We start from the raw sequence: 23,871 nt of genomic DNA on the forward strand, positions 1-23,871 counted from the left end.
ATGTGATATGATGTTGGATTGTAAAGTTAATTTTATTTGTAAAATAGATCTAATATATCATATGATATTATTAGAAAACAGTGACGTACAAAGAAATTTCAAGTCTTGTGTGTGTGTATATATATATATATGCTTCCAGAAGATTGAATTGTTTGAAATTTATAAAGTAATTAATCGAAAATTAATACAAGGGAAAATGAGGCCGCCTTGCAGCATGGAAGAAAGGTTCAGTACTAACAGTACCTATATGTCAGGTCAAATCTAATATTTATATTCAAACTTTAATTAATATATATAGCGTGTAGTTGACCTTTAAAAGGACAACTAATAGTCCAACTGCAAGTGCAAGTCAAACCCTATTCATGAATGATAAGTGTGTGGTCCAGGTAGCAAATTTATAAGTACGTACGTAGAACAATTCCTCTTACGAACGCTTCCACACTGCATTGGGTTTCCGCATGAGGCAGATTCCACATTGTTGTGCAGAATGCATATATGGTCCAATTAATGATGGGAGCTAGCCAGGTCGGGTTGCGTCTCGACCCTCAATTCTGACTGACCCTCAATCTACGTTTAATCAATCCAAGATCAGCAGCACTTATTGCTCATTGTTTTTGAGTTATTATATATAGTGTAGAGGGATCCCTCACATATTGTCATCAAAGCCATACCGACGTACATATACATACAGCACACATTGAACAGCTACCTAGCTAGCTTGTCTCAAAGGCATTTTTTCAACATAAAGCGCATTGGTTTTAGATTCCGAGAGAGAGAATGGATCATAAGTTTTCAAGTACCGTTGTGGTTATATTTTTCGGCGTTGTTGCTGCAGTGTTTTTACAATGCGCAGAAGCACAAACAGTACATGTGGTGGGAGATAGCATTGGTTGGACCGTTCCAACGGGTGGTGCTTCCGCATATCAAACTTGGGCGGCCAGTAAGCAGTTCGTGGTTGGGGATATCCTCTGTAAGATTTCGATCTGCCTCTGCATGCTCTTCATTTTCAGTTTCATCTACGTCTTTTCCTTTCTTCTTTCAAATCATGAACATTAATTCTCCAAATTACCATAATTTTTTCAATTTCATGTGTTTATCTATAACTATTTAAAAACAATCTAACCATGCATTTAAAGTTGTGAATAACACCAAATGCATTATCATTCTATTTCGATCCTCTGTCCTTAATGATATCATCTTCCTGCAGCATTCAACTTTGTCACAAATGCTCACGATGTTCTTCAAGTGCCAAAAGAATCCTATGACAGTTGCAGCTCGTCTAATCCCATTGGCGACACCATCACCACTGGTCCTGTCAACATAACTCTGTCCACTGCTGGCACCCACTATTACATCTGCACTCTCGGTCGGCATTGTCTTTCAGGACAAAAGTTATCTATTATCGTCTCGAGCTCTCCAGGTGGTGTCCCGCCTACGAGTACGAGTACTCCACCTTCCACCCCAACAACTCCTGCCACACCATCTCCGACATCAGGGACCCCTACTGATTGCGCTCCAACTCCTGCATCATCCCCTACTCCAACTCGAGGGACAATGTCACCACTTGATTCTTCATCGTCTAGTGTCTTTGCTAGTTTTTTCGTCTCCTTGTTGTCCATAGCCATGGGCTTCCTTTTCTAGGGAATAAGCATGGAATTTAGAGCCGATAACACACTAATACGTACTATTATGTTAGAATTTTGTTTGCTTAGTTCTTATATTCTCCGACGATTGAATTTTGCATTAAAGCTACATAATGTATTATTTGTGCAGCTTATGATTAATAAAGGGATTCTTACATAGTAATTGAAAGTCCATAATGGCATTCCCAAAGATTTTCATATTCCTTTATTGTTGATAGAAAGTGGCAGTGGTGGAACCACATGACATAAGTAGGAGTGGGTGCAGTTAGAGCTACTAAATTTTGGGGTAAAAAGTTATAGAGAAATGATTTAACCACAAATAGATTTTATAAAGATAAACTTACGAACTGATGTATCTTGAAGTGGTTCGTTAAATTGTAGCGTTAAGTGAATCTTTAGAGTATTTGGCATAAATTTTCCCTCCAAACACATTCTACGGGATAAATTTGTTCGATTGAGACTTTATTCTATTCGAATTAATATTAGTATTATTATACTTAGAAGTATATATATAATTATAATAATCTATTATATATAATATTTTAATAATCTATAATCTATAATATACTTTTGGTCTAATAGTTAATATAATACATATACTATATATAGTACTTATTAATATATAGTACTGAGTAATGCAATATACAAACGTGAAATGCTCAACCGTCGCATAATCGCTTTGAAAAAGAGTGGGGTCCACTGTTAAAAAATTAATTTTTTTCATGTGGATCCTATGTTTTATTTATTTTTTTCAAAACGATTACGCGGCGATTGTACAATTCACGATTGCAAATATCTTTTCTCTTATACAATACTTAGTGTTATATTATTATATAACGTATATGAGTATAATAACTATAACTTATAGCTATAGCTATAATAGTAACTAGTAACAATACTTAGTGTTATATTATTATATAACTTATGGTCTAATAGTTAATATAATACATATACTATATATAGTACTTATTAATATATAGTACTGAGTAATACTATATACAACCGTGAAATGCTCAATCGTCAATAGTTTTGAAAAATAGTGGAGTCCATTGTTAAAAAATTAATTTTTGTCATGTGGATCCCATGTTTTATTTACTTTTTTCAAAACGATTACGCGGCGGTTGTACAATTCACGATTGTAAATATCTTTTCTCTTATACAATACTTAGTGTTATATTATTATATAACGTATATGAGTATAATAACTATAACTTATAGCTATAGCTATAATAGATACTTAGTGTTATATTATTATATAACTTATAAGAGTATAATTACCATAACTTATAATAGTTATATAGTAACTATATATAATACTTATACTATACTTCTAATAGTAACTATATACATACTTGTTACCTTATTATAAAACTTATAATAAGTATAGTTATCATAACTTATAACAACTATATACTAGTTATCTTATTATTATTCGAACAAATTATATACTGTTCAAACAGACATTAATTCTATGTTCGAATCTATTTTTTTTCGTTCAAGCGGTTTTTTGTTTTAGATGATTTTATTCGTCACAAAATATTTGTTTTGAACGGATATTTATCCGTTCAAACAAATTTAGAAATTCAACCATTTTTTGAGATGAAATTTCGTCTCCAATAATTACTTTTAGGGATGAAATTTAATTCGTCCCTTAGAAATTGTGTCCCTAAAAGTAAAATTTCTTGTGATGAAGATGTTTATTTTTTTTAATTATAGATACATTTCATTTATATCATGTATGAATAATGTTATTAAAGAAATAAAAACCGGGGCATATATAATATGCCCCGGCCCTGCGGGACCTCCTTAATTATTTAATTAGTTCCATCTCCATCGGTAATCAAAACTTATTATATCAATTTTCTTTAAACTTATAATATATATATATATATATATATATATATATATATATATGCACGCATTCCCTTGAGACAAGTCTGCACGAGTACTGAAGAAAGACGTTTTAATTCTGGGCAAAAGGGTACGTACGTATAACGTACTTATCATTAACAGGCCAAGTATTACGTCTAGTCCAACAAAGTGGCAGTCAAACCCTAGTTAAATGGTAAATGTGTGGTTCAGAGATAGCAAGCTGGTAGAAAAATTCAAACTTTCGAACTTAGTTTCCTCCAGATTGCGTTAGGTTTCAACATGCTGATGATCATTTCACGTTTTTGTACAGAACGGACCTAGCTAGCTCCACCATTTCAATCAATCGAAGCCAGGTCGGTCGATCGCAATAATATCGCCGCTCCTCCCTCAACACGGCCTCAACCTAGTTAATTATTAACTTAAAAGTACTCCCAATATGTAAAAAGAAAAGATTTAACTCCTCAAATACCTACTTAATTCATTCACCATGCCCATTCCAAAAAAGAAAAAGAAAAACTTTGCCCAAATGAGATCAGTCCCACTGAAGTCGGACAGAAAATCCTTGTATAAAATTACTTTTGTTCACCAGATCTTTCGTCTTATACCATTCAATCAATTTGTTTGGTGAATGGTAACGCATTAGAGCCCGGTCGACTACCCTATATAAATGTGTTCTTTATTTCCCAATCTTCTAGAAGATGTGGTAAACCCACAAATTAGTGATCTCACAAAAATAAACACACAAATTAACGAAGTTTGATGTGCTATGTTATATTGTAAAGTTAGTTTTATTTGTAAAATAGATCTAGCATATCATATGAATTAAGTTATATCAATTTGTTGATTGACTTTTGTGAGATCTCTTTGAGGCTGTAAAATATAGCTAATATATCATATGAAGTCATGTCAAAACTATTAATCCTCAATTCCTTTGCTTACCACATAAGTCTATAGATGAATCTACAAATATGGAATAAATTCTTTATCTAAATGTAAAATGAATTACAAAATAATATTTTATAAGCGGAGATATTTTTTTGAAGAAATGATATTTGCAGTTCTAGGATGTACAGGTATCACACTCTCCTTTTTAAAAAGTTGTTAAATCTAATACCTACATGAGAAAATTATTTTTTTAATAATAGACTCCACGCTTTTCAAAAGTAGTGCTTGCATGAGACTTGTACACCGGCCTATAACTATATATTTCTTGCATTAATATTCTATTTTAAAGTGAAGATTAATTATAGTGTAGTGTATATCTAACACACTATGCTAATTTATGTCCGTTTATAGATTTTATTTTTGTTTATAAGGCTCGTGTTAGCGAGCAATATTGCCATTAATTAATTATACACCGTCCCAATTCTAGTAACGGCCTGCGTATACAAAACTAGCTACGTGCTGAACACATCGGTCCTGCAATATTGCAAAAAATACTAATTAATGTCGATACCATGCATGCATATATATCTCTTTATATATAAAGAGCCTATCAAGCGAAGTTTTCTTGTTTTAACCGAATTTTCTTATTCCGTTAACTTTCTGTTAAATCCATCTGGCCATCGAACTTCACTTACCTGTTTCTGTAAAAGAATATTTATGAGAAAGGAAAATAACGCTTCCAGCACCAATCTCCCTTCGTATTCATCGCTCTCACTTCGCCTTCCACATGGGAGTTCCCATTATTAAAGAGTTCACTCGCGACTCATTAATGGGGGAAGGCAAGCTCGATCTTCCAGACGATCTCATCTCATCTAAACCTTCTGATCACTCCTGGACCTTCAAAGGTATTTCCCCACTCTTCCACTCTACTTCGTTTTTCTTTTTAATTTGAATTTGCTCGAGATTTTCATCGGTTTCGATTGGTTTGGCTGATTCCAAAAATGCAAAACCTCCTACTCTCTGTGATTTTCTAGCCTTCAAAACCTTGGCGAATAGCTACTTGGGTCTCAAGGATCACAAGCTCTTCGCTTAGGTGGAGGAGATTTTCCAAAGTGGGGCGAGCTTGAGCCCGATCGAGATCGGCGAGCTGATAACTGCCAATAGGAATTCTCCGAGCTGGGCTATAAAATCGGTCATCACGGCGCTGCAAACCAATGGCGACGGGAGGGGGGTCAAGAACGTCGGGGCGAGGAAGTCCGTGGATGAAGCCGAAGTGTCGTTTCGCAGTAACGAAGCCGGCCATACCGTTTAGGAGTTCTGAAAATTCTACGGTTTCTTAAGGATGAAAAGCAACAAAGTCTCACATTCTCAGTTGCTCGATGGCAACTCGGCGCACAAGGTGGAAGGTGATACGACTGCATCCAAAACTCTGAAACGTTTCGGGTAAAAATATCAATCTACCCTACGTTTTTTGGACATGTCGATTCTCCTTCCACTGGGTTCACGACATGTAGCATTAAGTTAGATAGACATAATATTCTAGGGACATCATTACTTTGGGAGCCATGAAAAAACTCAAACACAAAAAGCAAAAGGTTTTAAAGCCAAAACCACTATTTTTTATATTTATTGGTTGGATGTTTTGTTGGATATAAAATCCCAATTGTTGAGCTATGTGATGAAAGATGGGGATAGTGTACAGTCTTTGGCGAGCCGGTTTGGGGTGAGCATGGATAGCATCGAGCAAGTGAATGGGATCGAAGATCCTGATAATGTCACTGTGGGTGCTCTCTATCACATTCCTTTGAATTCGGGTTAGTCTGTTTCTTTTTCTCTACTGTTTTTGTCATTGTTATTGCTTCATATGGTTTGCATTTGAAACTTTCCATGGGTTCGGGTTATATTAGCCAATCAAATCTTCAGGTTCTTTGGGGGCAAAATGCAGTGGTTATATATTGTTTGCACGAGCAATAGTAGGTAACGAAATTCTTGATTAACAAAGTTAAGGTTTGAATTTTGGGTTTGGCTTCAATTTTTGTGGGATGCAAGTCTGTGGTCAGGATTCCTATTGACGTCATTGGTATTAGAGACTTTGTAATTCGCGAAAGGAAGGATCTCAAATTGTCTAAGTTGGGGACAAAGAGTAAACTACATTATTTGCTATAAGAACTGAAGAAATACTGAATAATAAGTAAATCTGTTGCCAGCGCATAACTTATCAATAGTTTTAGAACTATTTTGGCTTAATCATAATGGGGAGATAACATTTGGCACACTTGTGATTTATTTATGTTAGTTCTTTTTTTTTTAATGATGCATCAATTTTATACATTTTCTTATAAATATTGGAGTTGCAAACTAGAGTTGATGTTCCATCATTATCTTAATCATACGATTAATGTTAATTAATGTTCACATTTACATTTTTCAGTTCCTGGTGAGCCTTATCCCCTAGAAAATGATATTCCTCCCACTCTTGTTCCCTCTCCAACTGTTGACAGTTTCTCAGGTATCGATTACAGTATCTTCATAAAAAAATTCAAAGAATTTTGCTAGAACGGTGCAAGGTGTTTGTTCTGTTCTGTCCTGCATACCATTGTTAAAACATGACAACTAGCTACTTCAATAATAATTGTGTTTTCTGGTTCCAATAAAAAATAATTGAGTTATGGCTTACAATTCTATAGATGTGAAAACTGTTTTGGTCTGAATGTAAATGAGCAATGCTTATCTTTACATTCAAGTAGGCATTGCATATGTATAAATTAAACAAAGTTGCTTTCGCTGCATACTGATTAGCAACAAGGTGGAGTTCTTACAAAATTGCATATAAAGCCCTGTTGAGGGGAGACACATATTGGCAATGAATAATGCTAAGTATTGAGTTATACTTAAGTTATTTTGATATTTTCAATTTATGGCACAGAGCATCATGTTGATGGTACTGAACTAAGGCATTCCCTTTTGAGATCGGGGTTAGAAATATCTTGGTTTTGTTTGATTTCTTAATTTCCTATTTTAATTTGCTTTTTTAAAAAATAATTTCCAGCTTGTTCTTTCTTTTCTCAAGGTCTTCCAATCGTGCTTCAACATAGGTGTCGTGCTGTTGCAGTTATGTCTTATAGGTATAATAGCTTCGATACTATTCGTTCGCAGGTAATCAACAGAATCACAAGGATCATATGCCCTATGGATGGATTGTTAGGGGTGTGGGGATTGGTCTGGCACTGATTGTATTAAGCATAGTTGTTTGTGTTTCCTTGAGGTTATTAAAATGCTTCACGGAAGCTGAAAGGAGTCACACAAACGATTGTGATGACGAAGTTTCTCACAAGTTTCATATTCTTCGAAAGCCCAGTTTTTGTTGTGCTTCAGGAAGGTACGTCTGCTACAAGTCTCGGGATGTGAAGCAAACTAATGGGGAATCTAGCAACCGCCAGACTACTACTCCTAAAGGTATTTTGTCCTAAATACTTTTTCTAGACTCAAAATCGTACCCAGTTCCTGAGGTTTCAGTTAGAAGTTGCACTGTCCAAATGTTTGTAATGTGTACTTTATAGCAGGGTAATATATTAAATTGATTGGTTTAACAAGAAAAGTATATACGTGCTCAATTGGGTTCATAGGAATGAATTATGGAAAATAATTGCAAAACTACCTATATGGCGTAGCCCAAGTCTCGCAAAAATGCTAATGTTGTATGATAGAATTCCCAATTTGAGACAGAGGAATCATTTTCCATATGGCTGCAATTTTGGGATTACTTGAAAACCTCTCAAACAATCCTGTAGATCCACCACCCTTCTAAGCTTCTTATAATAATTTATTTACTTCCTTTTGGGAATTCTTTTTCTTTATATAAGTGTTTCTTTTGGGAATTCTATTATAGACAATTTATTTTTAAATTTTTTTCCCCACTCGTTCATCATCCCTCCCTATGGTGTGTAAGCATACCCTTTATATCTGAATTTTCCAAGGCTGAAGTGATAGGTTGACATCCCACAGTTCTCTGAGGTGAATATGTGCCTTTCCTGAATGTTCCTATATGAATATAAAAAAAAAAATAATAATTGAAACATAGACATTGAGGTAGCTGTCAATTTAGAGCTAATTTTGATGATTGAGTTGGTCTGTATATATGATCATGGAGCACATTGTTGACTGTAGCTCACTTTTTGTACATCAGTCTTTAAATGTTTTTAAAGGGGACAGTACCCTGTAAATTTTAACACCAATTTTCTATTTAAAAAATAAGAGAATAATGGAAAACTAGCAGAAATAGAGGTGCCTATTTTATCTGATCCACTAATAAATGAAGTACGTAAATGGTGACACCAACTAGATTTATTGCTTCCATTTAAATTCATGAGAAAGTGAGGGTGGCACCATTTGAGATTAGAGGCAGAAAGTCGTGCATCAAGGCTTTCAAATGCACCAATGTGAAAGAGTGATTTATCAATGTGGAAAAATAAAAAGTTGGAGAAAGGGACGCAAAAAATTATTTAAGTTGAAATTATAAAGAAACACGTGGTTATTCAATAGAGAATTAAGGATATAATCCTAGATGGAGTTGAGAGGCAGAACTGGACCCTCTGGGATGTACGTGCATGCGGTGGAGGTCGACTCGAACATGTTATAGCTTCTATTAATACTCTTTTCTTATAATATATTATCGTGTAATTATTTATAAATTACATAAATATTACATCGTTATTTAATTAACCTAAGCATTACATCCTTATTAATAAAAAATTAGTTCTTAACAAAAAAAAAAATTGAATAAAAACTAAACAAACGTGCATTGCACGTTGTTTTCATCTAGTATATATATATATATATATATATATATATATATATATATAGTATTGACTGCCCACATATATACTGTAACTAGTTGCAGCTGGCCCAACTTGATTCTTTTCTTTTCTTCTCGATCTGGATCCGGATTACGTACGTATAATATTATTGTGTGCCAACACTACTAATTAATTAATACTTAATATTATTAGGAAACGGTGTAGCTAGGGATCTTCACGACGTACAAAGAAATTTCAAGTCGTGTGTGTGTGTGTATATATGCTTCCAGAAGATTGAATTGTTTGAAATTTATAAAGTATCGAAAATTAATACATGGGAAAATGAGGCCATGCAGCATGCAAGAAAGGTTCAGTACTAACAGTACCTATATATATGTCACGTCAAATCTAATATTTATATTCAAACGGTCATTAATAATTTTATATATATATATATATAGCGTGTAATTTACCTTTAAAAAGGCCAAGTACTAATAGTCCAACTGCAAGTGCAAGTCAAACCCTATTGAATGATAAGTGTGTGGTCCAGATACCAAATTTATAAGTATGTAGCACAATTCCTCTTACGAACGTTTCCACACTGCATGCATTGGGTTTCCGCATGAGGCAGATTCCACATTGTTGTGCAGAATGCATATATGGTCCAATATTTAATGATGGGAGCTAGCCAGGTCAGGTTGCGTCTCGACCCTCAATTCTGACTCGGCCTCAATCTACGTTTAATCAATCCAAGATCAGCAGCACTTATTGGTCATCGTTTTTGAGTTATTATATATAGTGTAGAGGGATCCCTCACATATTGTCATCAAAGCCATACCTACATACATATACATACAGCACACATTGAACAGCTACCTAGCTAGCTTGTCTCAAAGGCATTTTTTCAACATAAAGCGCATTGGTTTTAGATTCCGAGAGAGAGAATGGATCATAAGTTTTCAAGTACCGTTGTGGTTATATTTTTCGGCGTTGTTGCTGCAGTGTTTTTACAATGCGCAGAAGCACAAACAGTACATGTGGTGGGAGATAGCATTGGTTGGACCGTTCCAACGGGTGGTGCTTCCGCATATCAAACTTGGGCGGCCAGTAAGCAGTTCGTGGTTGGGGATATCCTCTGTAAGATTTCGATCTGCCACTGCATGCTCCTCATTTTCAGTTTCATCTACGTCTTTTCCTTTCTTCTTTCAAATCATGAACATTAATTCTCCAAATTACCATAATTTTTTCAATTTCATATGTGTTTATCTATAACTATTTAAAGGCAATCTAACCATGCATTTAAAGTTGTGAATAACACCAAATGCACTATCATTCTATTTCGATCCTCTGTCCTTAATGATTTCATCTTCCTACAGCATTCAACTTTGTCACAAATGCTCACGATGTTCTTCAAGTGCCAAAAGAATCCTATGACAGTTGCAGCTCGTCTAATCCCATTGGCGACACCATCACCACTGGTCCTGTCAACATAACTCTGTCCACTGCTGGCACCCACTACTACATCTGCACTCTCGGTCGGCATTGTCTTTCAGGCCAAAAGTTATCTGTTATCGTCTCTAGCTCTCCAGGTGGTGTCCCGCCTACGAGTACGAGTACTCCACCTTCCACCCCAACAACTCCTGCCACACCATCTCCGACATCAGGGACCCCTGCTGATTGCGCTCCAACTCCTGCATCATCCCCTACTCCAACTCGAGGGACAATGTCACCACCTGATTCTTCATCGTCTAGTGTCTTTGCTAGTTTTTTGGTCTCCTTGTTGTCCATAGCCATGGGCTTCCTTTTCTAGGGAATAAGCATGGAATTTAGGGCCGATGACACACTGATACGTACTGTGTTGTTAAAATTTTGTTTGCTTTGTTCTTTGTATCATTTATTCTCCGTCAATTTAATTTTGCATTAAAGCTACGTAATGTATTATTTGTGCAACTTATGATTAATAAAGCGATTCTTACGAAGTAATTGAAAGTCCATAATGGCATTCCCAAAGATTTTCATATTCCTTTATTGTTCATAGAAAGTGGCAGTGGTGGAACCACATTACATAAATAGGAGTGTGTGCAGTTATAGACACTAAAGTTTGGGAAAAAAAAGTTATAGAGAAATGATTTAATCACAAATAGATTTTATAAGAATAGATCTACAAACTTACGTGTCTTGATGTGATGCGTTAGATTATAAAATTAATTTTATTATAAAATAGATCTAACATATCTTATGAAGCCGTGTTAGTTTGTTGGTATACTTTTATAAAATCTTTTTGTAAGTCTAGCACTTTTCATACATATAATAGAGATATATATATATATATATATATATATCTTGGGTCTGTATGAAATTTTATGAAATTGTGCTATTTCTTAATTATTGGCCCCCACAAAGAAAGAAAGAGCCTAAAGTACTCCCAATATATAATATGTTAAAAAAGTGACCAAGCTATTAAATAACCTGTTAATTCATTCACTATGCCCATTCTTAAAAGCGAAAATCTGTACGGCCAGAATGAGATGTATCTGAATAATGTAGGACATAAAATTCCTATAGCTATTCGCTTAATTTGCAAATCCTCATGAAGGTGATAAAGGGTGTAAGTAATCCTAGCTAAAGTCCACATATAAAAGTCTCGTCTAGAGCTTTTGCTCCTTGTTAGAAGAAATAATTTCCAAGATGGAAAAATATTCTATTGTATTGTATCGTATGTTATGTAATTACATGAGCTTGAGCTTTTATATACAAAGCTGTTGCTAAACCCTTATTTGCCAAAGTACAATAATAGTAAGTTAACAACCTTCCTATTTACACGTGCAAAAATAAAGAAGCAGAGTAAAACTTATTACTCCCCCTCAAGATGGACTATATATATTAACTAGTCCCATCTTGCCAATGAGATGATTAAATTGATACAATCCGAGAGCTTTAGTTAGAACATCTGCTATTTGATTAGCAGACCTTACATGAAACAGTTTGATAATCCCATCTTGTAGCTTCTCCCTCACAAGGTGGCAGTCCAATTCAATATGTTTGGTCCGTTCATGATAAACTGGATTAGATGAGATATGAATTGCGGCTTGACTATCACAATACATGAGAGCAGCTTGAGAGTGCTTAATACCAAAATCTGTCAACAAATTTTTTAACCCAATCACTTCACACACAGCTGCTGCCATTGCCCTATATTCTGATTCTGCTGAAGATCTAGAAATTGTGTGCTGCTTCTTTGACTTCCAGCTGATCAAATTGTTCCCCAAGAACACAGTATAACCAGTAACATACCTCCTTGTGTCAGGGCATGCTGCCCAATCAGAGTCTGTATATATCTTAAGTTGAAAATCAGTGGAAGAAGCAGAAAAAAACAGACCCAAACCAATGGTGTTTTTGATATACTGGACTACTCTGTGAGCTGCTGCCATATGTGGCTTTCGAGGCTTATGCATGAATTGACTTAACTTTTGCACAAAAAAAGTAATATCTGGCCTTGTAATAGTCAAATAGATCAATCTCCCAATTAACCTTCTGTATTGAGAAGGATCTTCCAATTCATCACCATCACTGGAATTAAGAACCAGATTTTGTTCCATTGGAGAATTTGCTGGTTTACAACCAAGCAGGCCAGAATCCTCAATAATTTCCAAAGAGTATTTCCTTTGGCACAAATGAATTCCTTTAGAAGATCTAGCAGCCTCTAGGCCCAAAAAATACTTTAAAGGGCCTAAGTCTTTTAGCTTGAAATGATCATTCAGACATCCTTTTAAAGAATTCATAGAAGCAACATCATTGCTAGCTATTAAAATATCATCAACATAGACTAACAGCATGATGACTGAGTTGCCTTCAATCTTAGAGAAAATGGAATAATCTGATTTCGATTGAGTAAAACCAGCAGCTATCAAAGTTGAGGAAAACTTGGCAAACCATTGTCTTGAGGCTTGTTTTAAGCCATATAATGACTTTTTAAGTTTACAAACCATATTAGACTCCCCCTTGCTGTCAAAACCAGGTGGCAAAGACATATAAACCTCCTCATGGAGGTCACCATTCAGGAAAGCATTATTCACATCCATTTGAATAATGTTCCATTTCTTGACAGCAGCAATGGACAGAAAAAGCCTAACTGTGGTAAGTTTAGCCACTGGACTGAAGGTCTCATGGTAATCAAAACCCTCCAATTGAGTGTAACCTTTAGCTACCAATCGAGCCTTACATCTCTCAATACTGCCATCTGAGTTAAGTTTCAATTTATACACCCATTTACAACCAACAGGGTGTTTTCCAGCAGGTAAAGGAACTAAGTCCCAAGTATTATTCTCTTCTAATGCTGATATTTCAGATTGCATGGCAAGTCTCCACTCAGGATAAGATATAGCTTGAGAAAAAGTCTTAGGCTCAAATAGAGTGGAAGTGGCAAGAACAAAATGCTTATGAGAAGGAGATAATTTGTTATAAGTCAAAAACTTACTGAGGGGATGAGAAGTAATCTGAGCAGAGAACCCAGCAGCTTGTTGATGAAGGGAAGGAGATGATTGCAAAGTAGCCTGCTGACAATGGTAGAACTGAAGATAGGAAGGTGGATGTCTATCTCGAGTTGATCTTCCTGGAGGATCAAACTGAGTAGGTGGGGAAGTGACTGGAATACCAGAGTTGGTATCTGAAAAAAGAATTGAAGGTGGAAGGTGAAGATCAGAGTTTGGAGCAGAAAGTGGAAGAGAACAATCTTGAGTTTGAAATGGTGTTGAGGAAGAAGTTTCAAAAGGAAACACATCTTCATGAAATACTACATCCCTAGAAATGTAGCAAATCTGAGTCTCTAGGTTCAACAATTTATAACCCTTAACACCAAAGGGATAACCTAGAAAAACAGACTTTATAGCTCTTGGAGAGAATTTGGATCGATTATGAGAAAGTGTGGAGCCAAAACATAAGCATCCAAACACTCTAAGATGTGAGTAAGAAGGAACTTTATGATATAAAAGTTCAAAAGAACTTTTATTGGAAAGAAGAGGACTTGGTGTTCTATTAATGAGATAGACAGCAGTAAGCACACTGTCTCCCCAATAACAGATAGGAATTTTAGAATGGAAGAGGAGGGATCTTGCCACATTGAGAATATGTTGGTGTTTACGCTCCACAACAGAATTTTGTTGTGGAGTAGCAACACAACTCAATTGATGAAGGACTCCTTTAGAAGCAAAGAAGGATTTGAGAGAAAATTCAGGTCCATTATCAGACCTAAGGGCTTTGATTTTAGTAGAGAACTGAGTTTCTATATGAACAAAGAAAGACTGCAAAAGGAAACCAGTTTCAGATTTAGATTTCATTAGGTAAATCCAAGTAGCTCGAGAAAAATCATCTACTATGGAAAGAAAATACCTAAAACCTTCTTTTGTGGGAATTGACATTGGACCCCATATATCACAATGCACTAAATCAAAAGGAGCAGAACATTTATTATTGCTAATTGGAAAAGGCAAACGTTTTTGTTTAGCAATAGGACAAGTGGTACATGAATCAAACTTAGAAGACAAATGAGGAATGTGTTTATTCAAAAGTTGTAATCTGGAAAAACATGGATGTCCTAATCTAAAATGCCACAAGGCTACATTAGATTGGACAGAAACACAAGTAGGGATAAGAGATGCACTGTGTAAAGCAGATTGGTTTGAAATAGTCAACTTGTAGAGGCCATCATGCAATTCACCCATCCCAATCATCTTCCAAGTGACTAGGTCCTGCAAGAAACATTTGTCAGCTTTAACAATTAGACAACAGTTTAAGGATTGGGTGATCTTGCTAACAGAAATGAGATTAAATGAAAAAGTGGGGACACATAGAACATTGGTTAAGGTAAGGGTGGGACTCAGAATAATGTCACCAATGTGTGTGACAGTGGCATATGTACCATTTGGTAGTTGAACTGAATTAGACACAGCAGTAGGTGGACTGGTGTATAGGCTTGTAGAATGGACCATGTGGTCTGAAGCTCCACTGTCAATTATCCAAGAGGAGGAACTAATAGAAGGTGCAGCAAGACAAAAAGAAGTAAGGTTACCTGAAAAATTGGGAACCAAAGCCATATTGACAGATGGAGTGACAGTAGAAGGAGATGGTTGGAGTAAGGCTAATAATTGCTGATATTGATCCACAGTGATAGGTAAATTGTTGAATGAAGTATCAGCAACCATAGAGGACTGTTGAACAGAGTTAGCTGAGACAGATCCAGCTTTGGATTTATCCTTAAACTTGTAGTTAGGAGGATAACTATGCAATTTGAAACATTTGTCAATAATGTGTCCAGCAAGACCACAATGACTGCATAGAAGTCTGCTACGTGCATTGCCTTTAAAATTCTTAAAAGAATTTTCAGATCTAGCAGCTAAAGCAACAGATTCAACAGAAGTAGAATGAGGAGTTCGATGACTAACAAGGCGCTGTCTCTCTTCTTGGACAACAAGAGAAAATGCCTTATTAATGGAAGGCAAAGGTTCCATCATCAAAATTTGACCTCTCACATTGTCAAAAACATCATTGAGTCCCATCAGAAATGTCATAACATAGGACTGATGATGATATTGAGCAAAAATCTTTGAGGAATTGCATGTGCAACCATGACAATGACAAATAGGTAATGGTTGATAATTCAAAAGTTCATCCCATAGTACCTTTAAATCTGTGAAATATGTGCTAACATCACTCTGTTCTTGACGTAATGCAGAAATAGCAGTTTGCAATTCAAAAATCCGAGGTCCGTTACCTTGAGAGAAACGTTCCTTCAACTCGAGCCACATTGCAAGAGAGGAATCAACATAGATTACACTCTGAGCAATTTTCGAAGATAAGGAATTAAGAAGCCAAGACAACACAATGGTGTCGCATTTGCTCCAAGAAGGAAACAGAACATCAGCCCTGGCTGGAGCAAGAAGAGATCCATCGATGAAGCCGAGCTTATTTCGTGCCTTCAAGGATAGAAACATTGAGCGAGACCACGAATGGTAATTACTGTTGCTCAGTTTCTCACTCACCAAAAGAACTCCAAGATGATCAGAATTGGTGAGGAAATAGGGACTCCGTGGATCAGATTCAACATTAATGTGAGGTCGAGTGGAATTTTCACTAGTATTTTCAGCCATGATCGAAAGGAAAGTTGCATTAAAGAGGAAACTAGAAATGAACCCTAATTTCTTCTGATACCATGTTAGAAGAAATAATTTCCAAGATGGAAAAATATTCTATTGTATTGTATCGTATGTTATGTAATTACATGAACTTGAGCTTTTATATACAAAGCTGTTGCTAAACCCTTATTTGCCAAAGTACAATAATAGTAAGTTAACTACCTTCCTATTTACACGTGCAAAAATAAAGAAGCAGAGTAAAATTTATTACTCCTCATGAAGGTGAATTACTTGGACAGCAGCTTACTCCATAATCCGTCCTACCGAACACACTCTTGCAGGCCCACAGCTTTTTAGCCGAGATGAAATGGGTGTCGTGGGCCTTTGCAGTATTTATCTTAAATTTTAGAAATGGGTCAGACAACATTCAGCTAGCTCCCGAACAATTTAAACAACATTGCAGCCCAAGAGACGTAATTCCAGTTGAAATATAATGAAAACAAAATGCTTACCGCTCGGTGATTTCTTTTTTTTTTTTTTTTTAATAATATTGTATTTCTTTATTTTTCTAAAAAATATTTAAAAGTATTTAAAAATATATTTAAGAAAAAACAAAAACAAAAACAAAAAAATTGATAATATAACTAACAATGGGAGGGAGCGGTGGCCGTAAAGCCACCCAAATACAATTTCTAAGCTGCGCAAACCTCTCAAAATAATGTTTCAATTACTAATGGGGTTGGAAATTGGGAAATATAATAGGGTGCTACCCGCACCCTACATTGCGAGGTAGCCCCCACCCCGCCCCCCTCCCCACTTCAATGATGAATTGCAGTCTACTAGCTTCAAAAATTATTCATGGGTCTAAAAGTAATTAAAAATACATTTTTTGACTCGAATTGTAAATTTAAATTTGTAAATATAACTATAGTTTATGTAGTTTTTAAATTTATTAGTACATATTTTACGTAAATTGTAATATAATAGAGTGGTCCTTTTATAGATTGCATTCACAATCCAAGTTTCACACTCAAACAATATGTATTGAATAAATATATATAAACATATATTTTTATAATAAAATATATTAGTGCAGGCAGGAGATATGCGAGACGGGGTTGGGCCCTCCCCGCCCCTGCTAGGGGAGCCAAATGCGGGGCAGACTTGCCATGCAGGGGCGGGGCAGCGGGGGACGGTCCCTGCTTCCTAAAGGAGCAAATAGTGACTCAGCATTACTGGAATATTCTGCACTGCATTCCTAACCAACTCACACATTGAACGTGCTGGAATGGAGGAAGATTCTCGAACACTTTTGTAACCGAATACTAGTCTTTTCTTATCATTTTCTTTATGTAAATATAGGACATATAATGCCTATAAATACTGCACTGTTGTGGTTGTATAAGTGTGAAAAATATATACCAAGAAGGGATGAATTTGAATCAGACTTTACCTTTCGTTGAGTCATTTCTTCGAATGGTTGTAATGCTCTGTTTTCTTTACTTCTTCACTTCCCACCCCTAAAATATAATCCATCAACATCCCATTTTAAGTCTAAAAATAAAATATATAAAAAATACAAAAGGAGAATAGTACTGGTCTACCTTTTTAGATGAATGTGTTTTATCTTTTCATATTTTGTGATAGAATGCTATTTAATTTCACTTACAATAAAAAAATTAAAAAATTAAAAATTAAAAAAATCAATAGAATGGAAAATCATTGGAGAACTTTAAGAGAAAAAAAAAACTTTTACATACTTTATATATACTCCATTAATGTTTTTGCATTGTTTTTAAAATATATAGATTGTAAATTAATTAATTGTGTTGGATTTTTTCAGCAGTTCAAAAAGATGTTTATTTTTTTAATTATATATACATAATACATTTAATTTATATTTAGGAATAATCTTATTAAGAAATAAAAACTGGGGCATATATTATATGCGGGGCCTCCTTAATTATTTAATTATAAGTTCCGTCTGATCCATCGGTAATCAAACTTATTATATCAATTTTCTTTAAACTTATAATATATATATATATAAGAAAATTCTATACACCATACTATCATCCTATTTTCATCTCACTAAATATGATATAGCATATTTATCACTATTAAATTATCATTTATTGCATGTTTCTTTATTTTATAATGGTGATAAATGTGACACATACCACTTAATATGATTAAAATATGATAAGAGTATAGTATATAGCATTACTCATACATATATATATATATACTAGGTGAAAGCAACGTACAATGCACGTTTGCTTAGTTTATGTGTATATATATATATATATATATTTTTTTTTTTTGTTAAGAACTAATTTTTTATTAATAAGCCCGTAATAGTTTTTGTTAATTAAATAACGATATAATTTTTATGTAATTTATAAATAATTACATGTTGTGATATATTATGAAAGAAGAGCATTAATAGAAGTTATAACATGGTCCTATAAATAAACATTGTAAGCCAAATAGATCATTGCATACCAAAATATCTATCCCTACAAAATCAAAAGTGGTCTTAATTTATAGTTGAATAAATAAATTATTTGATTATGATTAATAATCAACCTAATTGTTTTTTTAATTAAGGAACCATTAAGGATTAATGAAAATTACGGAATAAAACATACTAACCTGTTTTGAATAAAATGGCATTGGGGAGGTAGTGGAGATAACCGACATGGGGGAATCCGGTTCGGACCACAAAACTTCATCAAATAGAGAAGATGAGCTCAACAGATACGACATGAACTCTATAACCGAGTCGACCTCCACCGCCTGCACATCCCAGATATATAAGCACATTTCACAAATTACTCAATGATAATTCATTTTTTATTTAAAATAATTAATCACCGTTAATTATTTTAAAGCTATGATCTAACTTAATTTGGTTGAAGTCATGCAAATAAATATTATAAGTAACAAGTACTATAATTTTTCATAATCAGTTCATGTATACGTACATGATTTCAAGATTAATATTGTTTTCTTAAATCAATTAGTTATTTTCAAACATATATATAATTACCAAAATATATAAATTAAATACATTTGTCTTAATCTTTTCTTTTGTGTTATATATAAAGCTAGCTAGTGGCCTTTATATATGGAGATGATCTAGATTATTACCATCTGATCAAAATCAATTATTTTTTTGAATGTTTTCGTCTGAGTTTGTAGCATCGCAATATAAACAGGAATTTTAGTGTCGAAGGAAAATAAAGAAACATCATTATGAGACACAAACAAACTTGCCAACAACTACTTGATCCAGGATTGCCAAGGAATGCCATAAGTGGGGTTCTTCTGATGCCAACTTTCAGCCCAAGGGTTCTATGCCTCTCATCCAAAAGCATTCCCCTTGCCCATTTCCGTAGTTGTACCTTAAGCTCATGCAAACCTACTACATTTGATATTTCATTTTCAAGCTCATCCATCTTAGCTTTAGTTTCACTGCATGCTTCGATCACTCTTCTCTTCAGCTGCTCTTCAAGATGCCAGTTCAATAGTTCCCACAACTTTTCACTTCCTGGGCCTGGTGAAAGATGATTTAGAGGAGTCATGCCCTCCTGCAAGTCAAATGTTACACCAACTACAATTATTTACAAAGGGAGAATCTTTACTAAGCCAAAATCATGGCAAGCAATTGAATTCCACCATACATTATCCTTAGCACTACAATCAGCATTGTACTCGAGCAATGTATTGACAGTCAAGCAATCTTCAGCTCGAAGTGAGTACCAAACAGCAAGATGTAATGGCATCATTCCATTCTGCATTAATAAGACAGCGCAATATAGAGTTTACCATCAGAAATCCAAATCACACTTTTAATTTGAACTCTTCAAAAAATGGATCATAAGGTAATAAGAAAAAGCACATTTGCTTTGGCTTCAATAATAGCACCATGGCCAAGAAGCAACTATGCAGCATCATTGCACCCAATCTTTGCTGCTATGTGCAAAGGAGTTTCTCCATACTGCAAAGCACAGCAATTTGACACTCAGGAATCAATAACAAGATCAATAAGTCGTGAGCATAGGCTTAATAAATACCAAGCATCATTGTAATGTATGCACTTTGTCCAAAAAACCCAATTACATTAATACTTACCATGTTCTTGGCTTCCAACTCAACCTTATATGTCCCTTGCCGATCAAGAAGAAATTTGACTATCTCGACCCTGTTATAACCAGCAGAAACGTGAAGTAGCATCTGTGCCATCAGAAATCAAGCAAACAAAAGGAATGCATTAAATAGAAGAATAAACAACTTCATCTAAGATGCAGGTTCTGAAGTGCATCAACGAACACAATGAAAAGCAGACCTGATTTCTTCAACTCTTTAAAATAGACGCAGATATACATAAGCAAAAGAAAAACCCAATAACAAAAATAAACGCTATGCATTTTAATCTTTTTTACTAACAGCATTACTGCCTACAATACATTGTTTCCACTCCAACGTTTGCTGAAGTTACTACTCATTTGCAGGTCGTCGTGCGTGTCCGAGTTCCTCCACGGCAGAGTCCCTCCGTAGGTGATCCCTTAAGGATATACCTTGCAGGCCAGCTGCCAGTTCATGCATGTATCATAAACTTCAACATGCATGTATGATACTTGAGTTCTCCAAGAAAAGAAAAGGGATCAATAGGCTATTCACTTAATCATCATTATAAATAGATGGTCATCGTGATCTCTAACAGGATTGCTTAAAAAAAATGATATCCAAAATCAGGGGGTAAAATCCAAGAGGACTTCCCCAATCCCAAACTAAAAATAGCAATAAAAAAGAAAAAAATTAACAGAAACAAAAGTTCAAAAAACAACTTCTATATTCTAGAAGCCCACTATCCACGAGAACCAAAATACGTACAAACCCATCTAAAGCTTGCATATTTGAACGCATAAACATCAAGAAAATGAACGACAAACAAAAAGTAAACAAAACCCATAGAAATTAAACGCAAAAAACCTCAACTTTCTGATTAAATGCCATCTTCTCTTCATCACAAAATAATTTTTTTAAACCGTACCAAGTAGCAGAGATTATCAGATTCAGGAAGCAGAACTAACAAAAAAATCTCTGTATTTGTACAGGAAAAATTTGGGTTTTCAGGAGATTTATTGGTTGGACAATGTCCTTTAAGTTAGGATGCTGCACCCAGAAACATAGGGTACCAAACCCAGATCAGTGCTTGGGAAGAACAATAAATTAAAAGACCGAATTCGAAGCGGTCCAGCCAAAAAACTTGAATCAAAAGAGAGAGCATGGAAAGTCGCATCCCATTGACATTGAGAAAAGAAGAACCGATTAAATTAAAGAGCAATGTGGTATTATGTTAAAAATCACCGAATCCACTTCCTTCTCCGGAGAAGCCACATAAAAATCACAGCTTTCCTCAATCTCCTGTGGCGTCGGAGTCTATGAAACATCGACCGACTTTTTTGGTGAGCGGCGGCTTGACGGTTTCTCTCTGTGTTTACCTAATATTATTTGTACAATGTTTCGGAAAGTGTAAGATCGGTGTTATGGTTAGCAGTGGTAGTGGAGGAAAGGAGGCGCGATAGGGCTTTGGAGCAACGCTGAATGAGGGATTTGAACACTCCGAGGGAGATTTTGGGGGTTGGCATAAGCCATTGACGAGGCATATCGGGAACTCTATGTGGAAGACGAAGCACGATGAATACGATGAGGCTCTCGGTGCTGGAAGCATTATTTTCCATTCTCGATGGCCCAGACGGATATAACGGAAAAATGGAAAATCATTAAATTTATTTTAGTTCCGTTAAAACAATAAATTTTCCGTTTCATAGTCTTTTTATATATATAAAGTTATATATATATATATATATAAACGCATTCCCTAGTCAAGTTTAAACGAGTACTGAAGAGAGATGTTTTAATTCTGGCAAAAGAGTTCGTATAACGTACTTATCATTAACAGGCCAAGTGTTACTAGTCCAACAAAGTGGCAGTCAAACCCTAATTGAATGATAAATGTGTGGTTCAGAGACTGCAAGCTGGTAGAACAATTCAAACTTTCGAACTTAATTTCTTGCAGCTTGCGTTAGGTTTCAACATGCTGATGATCATTTCACGTTTTTGTACAGAATGGTCCTGGCTAGCTCCACCATTTCAATCAATCAAAGCCAGGTCGGTCGATCGCAATAATATCGCCGCTCCACCCTCAACACGGCCTCAACCTAGTCCCCGTTTAATCAGTCCAAGATCAGGAGGTATGGCTCTTCATTTTTTCCGTCATTATATATAGCTCATTGGGAACCCTCACATTATCATCAAGAAAAAATCTTCTTCACACTCTACTGTGTGAATGAGCTCCAGCACACCTAACGTGCTAGGGTGAAAAAAAGAAAAAAAAAAACTATGTGAGGTGTGTGGAGAGTGTGATGTACAGTGGTGTGTGATACAGCATTCCTCTATCATCAAAGGCATACGTACAAACATACAACACATACTGAGCAGCTACGTACGTAACTTGTGTCAAAGGTGCGTACAACATATAAAGCGTACATTGGTTTTAGATTGTGTTCCTCAGAGAGAGCTAATTGGAGAAACTGCAGAAGTACTTTACGAGTACTTCACTTGTGGTTGTTTTCGGCGTAGTTGCTGTGGTGTTTACACAATGCGCGGGAGCACAAACAGTACATGTTGTGGGAGATAGCTTGGGTTGGAGCATTCCACCAGATGGTGCTGTGGCATCTGAGAACTGGGCTGCCACTAGGAAGTTCGCGGTCGGTGATATTCTAAGTAAGATTCCTAGCTACCTTTTTTTTTTTTTTTTTTTTTAGAAAGAGGACGGAACCCTAATTTTATTGAACAAAAAATCTTATCAACCTTCTACTATTCACACAACCTCCACACTCCACATTATTTTTAATTTTTATTATTTTTTTCTTTTATTAAATATTTATTATATGAATAATGAATAAAAAATTTAAAATAATTTAAAAATAATAAACTCAAAAAAAAATTTAAAAAAAATATTAAAAATTTAAAAAATTTAAAAAAGTGTGGAGTGTGGAGTGTGGTGGAGGTTGTGTAGTAAAGCTCTTTATTGAATGCCCTCACTTTTGACAGAGGAAAACCGTGGTTACAATCACGACACCTGGGAGGTACAAAAAACTAAAACTAGAATAAGAGAACCCAGGCATCAAAACTAGTGCAACCATATAGCGTACAAGCCTTAAGAAATATACATAACCTACTTCCGAACAAGCCAAAGAAGGGAACCTGCAAAAAGCTAAATACACAAGAACAAAGAGATGCAAATACCGAGATAGAAAAATAGACAAGCAAATAACACAAAACAAACCTGGCACGAAGCATATGATATCCTCAGGTAGGGCATACCCAATTTGTCCATGCGGAGGAGGCCCCTCAACAGGCTAGGCAGCATGTAAATATCAGACCACTCAGAATTCAAACCTTCAGCCCCACATTTAGCTAGAAAGTCAGCCACAACATTGCCTTCACAAAAAATGTGATTCACTGTAAACT

The 23,871-nt window shown here is 35.3% G+C and overlaps 3 protein-coding genes and 1 long non-coding RNA gene across 5 annotated transcripts; 3 read left to right on the top strand and 1 right to left on the bottom strand.

Moving 5' to 3' along the window:
• The first annotated feature begins 697 nt into the window (after window positions 1-697).
• LOC109020178 (cucumber peeling cupredoxin-like) lies at window positions 698-1,772 on the top strand. Its single transcript, XM_019002601.2, has 2 exons — window positions 698-970; window positions 1,208-1,772. The coding sequence occupies exons 1-2, from the start codon at window positions 778-780 to the stop codon at window positions 1,639-1,641; spliced, it is 627 nt and encodes a 208-aa protein (XP_018858146.1). The 5' UTR covers window positions 698-777; the 3' UTR covers window positions 1,642-1,772.
• A 4,046-nt stretch (window positions 1,773-5,818) lies between these two features.
• Window positions 5,819-7,968, top strand: LOC109020180 (lysM domain receptor-like kinase 3). Its single transcript, XM_019002602.2, has 4 exons — window positions 5,819-6,214; window positions 6,832-6,909; window positions 7,557-7,856; window positions 7,964-7,968. Exons 1-4 carry the CDS (start codon window positions 6,079-6,081, stop codon window positions 7,966-7,968), a joined length of 519 nt encoding a protein of 172 aa, XP_018858147.1. The 5' UTR covers window positions 5,819-6,078.
• Window positions 7,969-10,056: 2,088 nt separating this feature from the next.
• LOC109020177 (cucumber peeling cupredoxin-like) lies at window positions 10,057-11,006 on the top strand. The gene is made up of 2 exons (XM_019002600.2): window positions 10,057-10,333; window positions 10,573-11,006. The coding sequence occupies exons 1-2, from the start codon at window positions 10,141-10,143 to the stop codon at window positions 11,004-11,006; spliced, it is 627 nt and encodes a 208-aa protein (XP_018858145.1). The 5' UTR covers window positions 10,057-10,140.
• Window positions 11,007-16,282: 5,276 nt separating this feature from the next.
• On the bottom strand, window positions 16,283-22,099 carry LOC109022096. Of its 2 annotated transcripts, XR_004801984.1 has the most exons (7): window positions 20,464-22,099; window positions 20,231-20,329; window positions 20,013-20,123; window positions 19,616-19,919; window positions 18,982-19,125; window positions 17,780-17,846; window positions 16,283-16,723 (listed from the first exon to the last, which is right to left on the bottom strand). It is a non-coding gene; the product is annotated as an uncharacterized LOC109022096 (long non-coding RNA). The 2 variants fall into 2 exon arrangements; XR_002001172.2 differs by lacking the exon at window positions 16,283-16,723 and having other exon boundaries at window positions 17,432-17,846.
• Between the last annotated feature and the right edge of the window lie 1,772 nt (window positions 22,100-23,871).

The sequence above is a fragment of the Juglans regia genome, chromosome 7 (genome assembly GCF_001411555.2).
Source record: "Juglans regia cultivar Chandler chromosome 7, Walnut 2.0, whole genome shotgun sequence".
Classification (NCBI taxonomy): domain Eukaryota; kingdom Viridiplantae; phylum Streptophyta; class Magnoliopsida; order Fagales; family Juglandaceae; genus Juglans; species Juglans regia.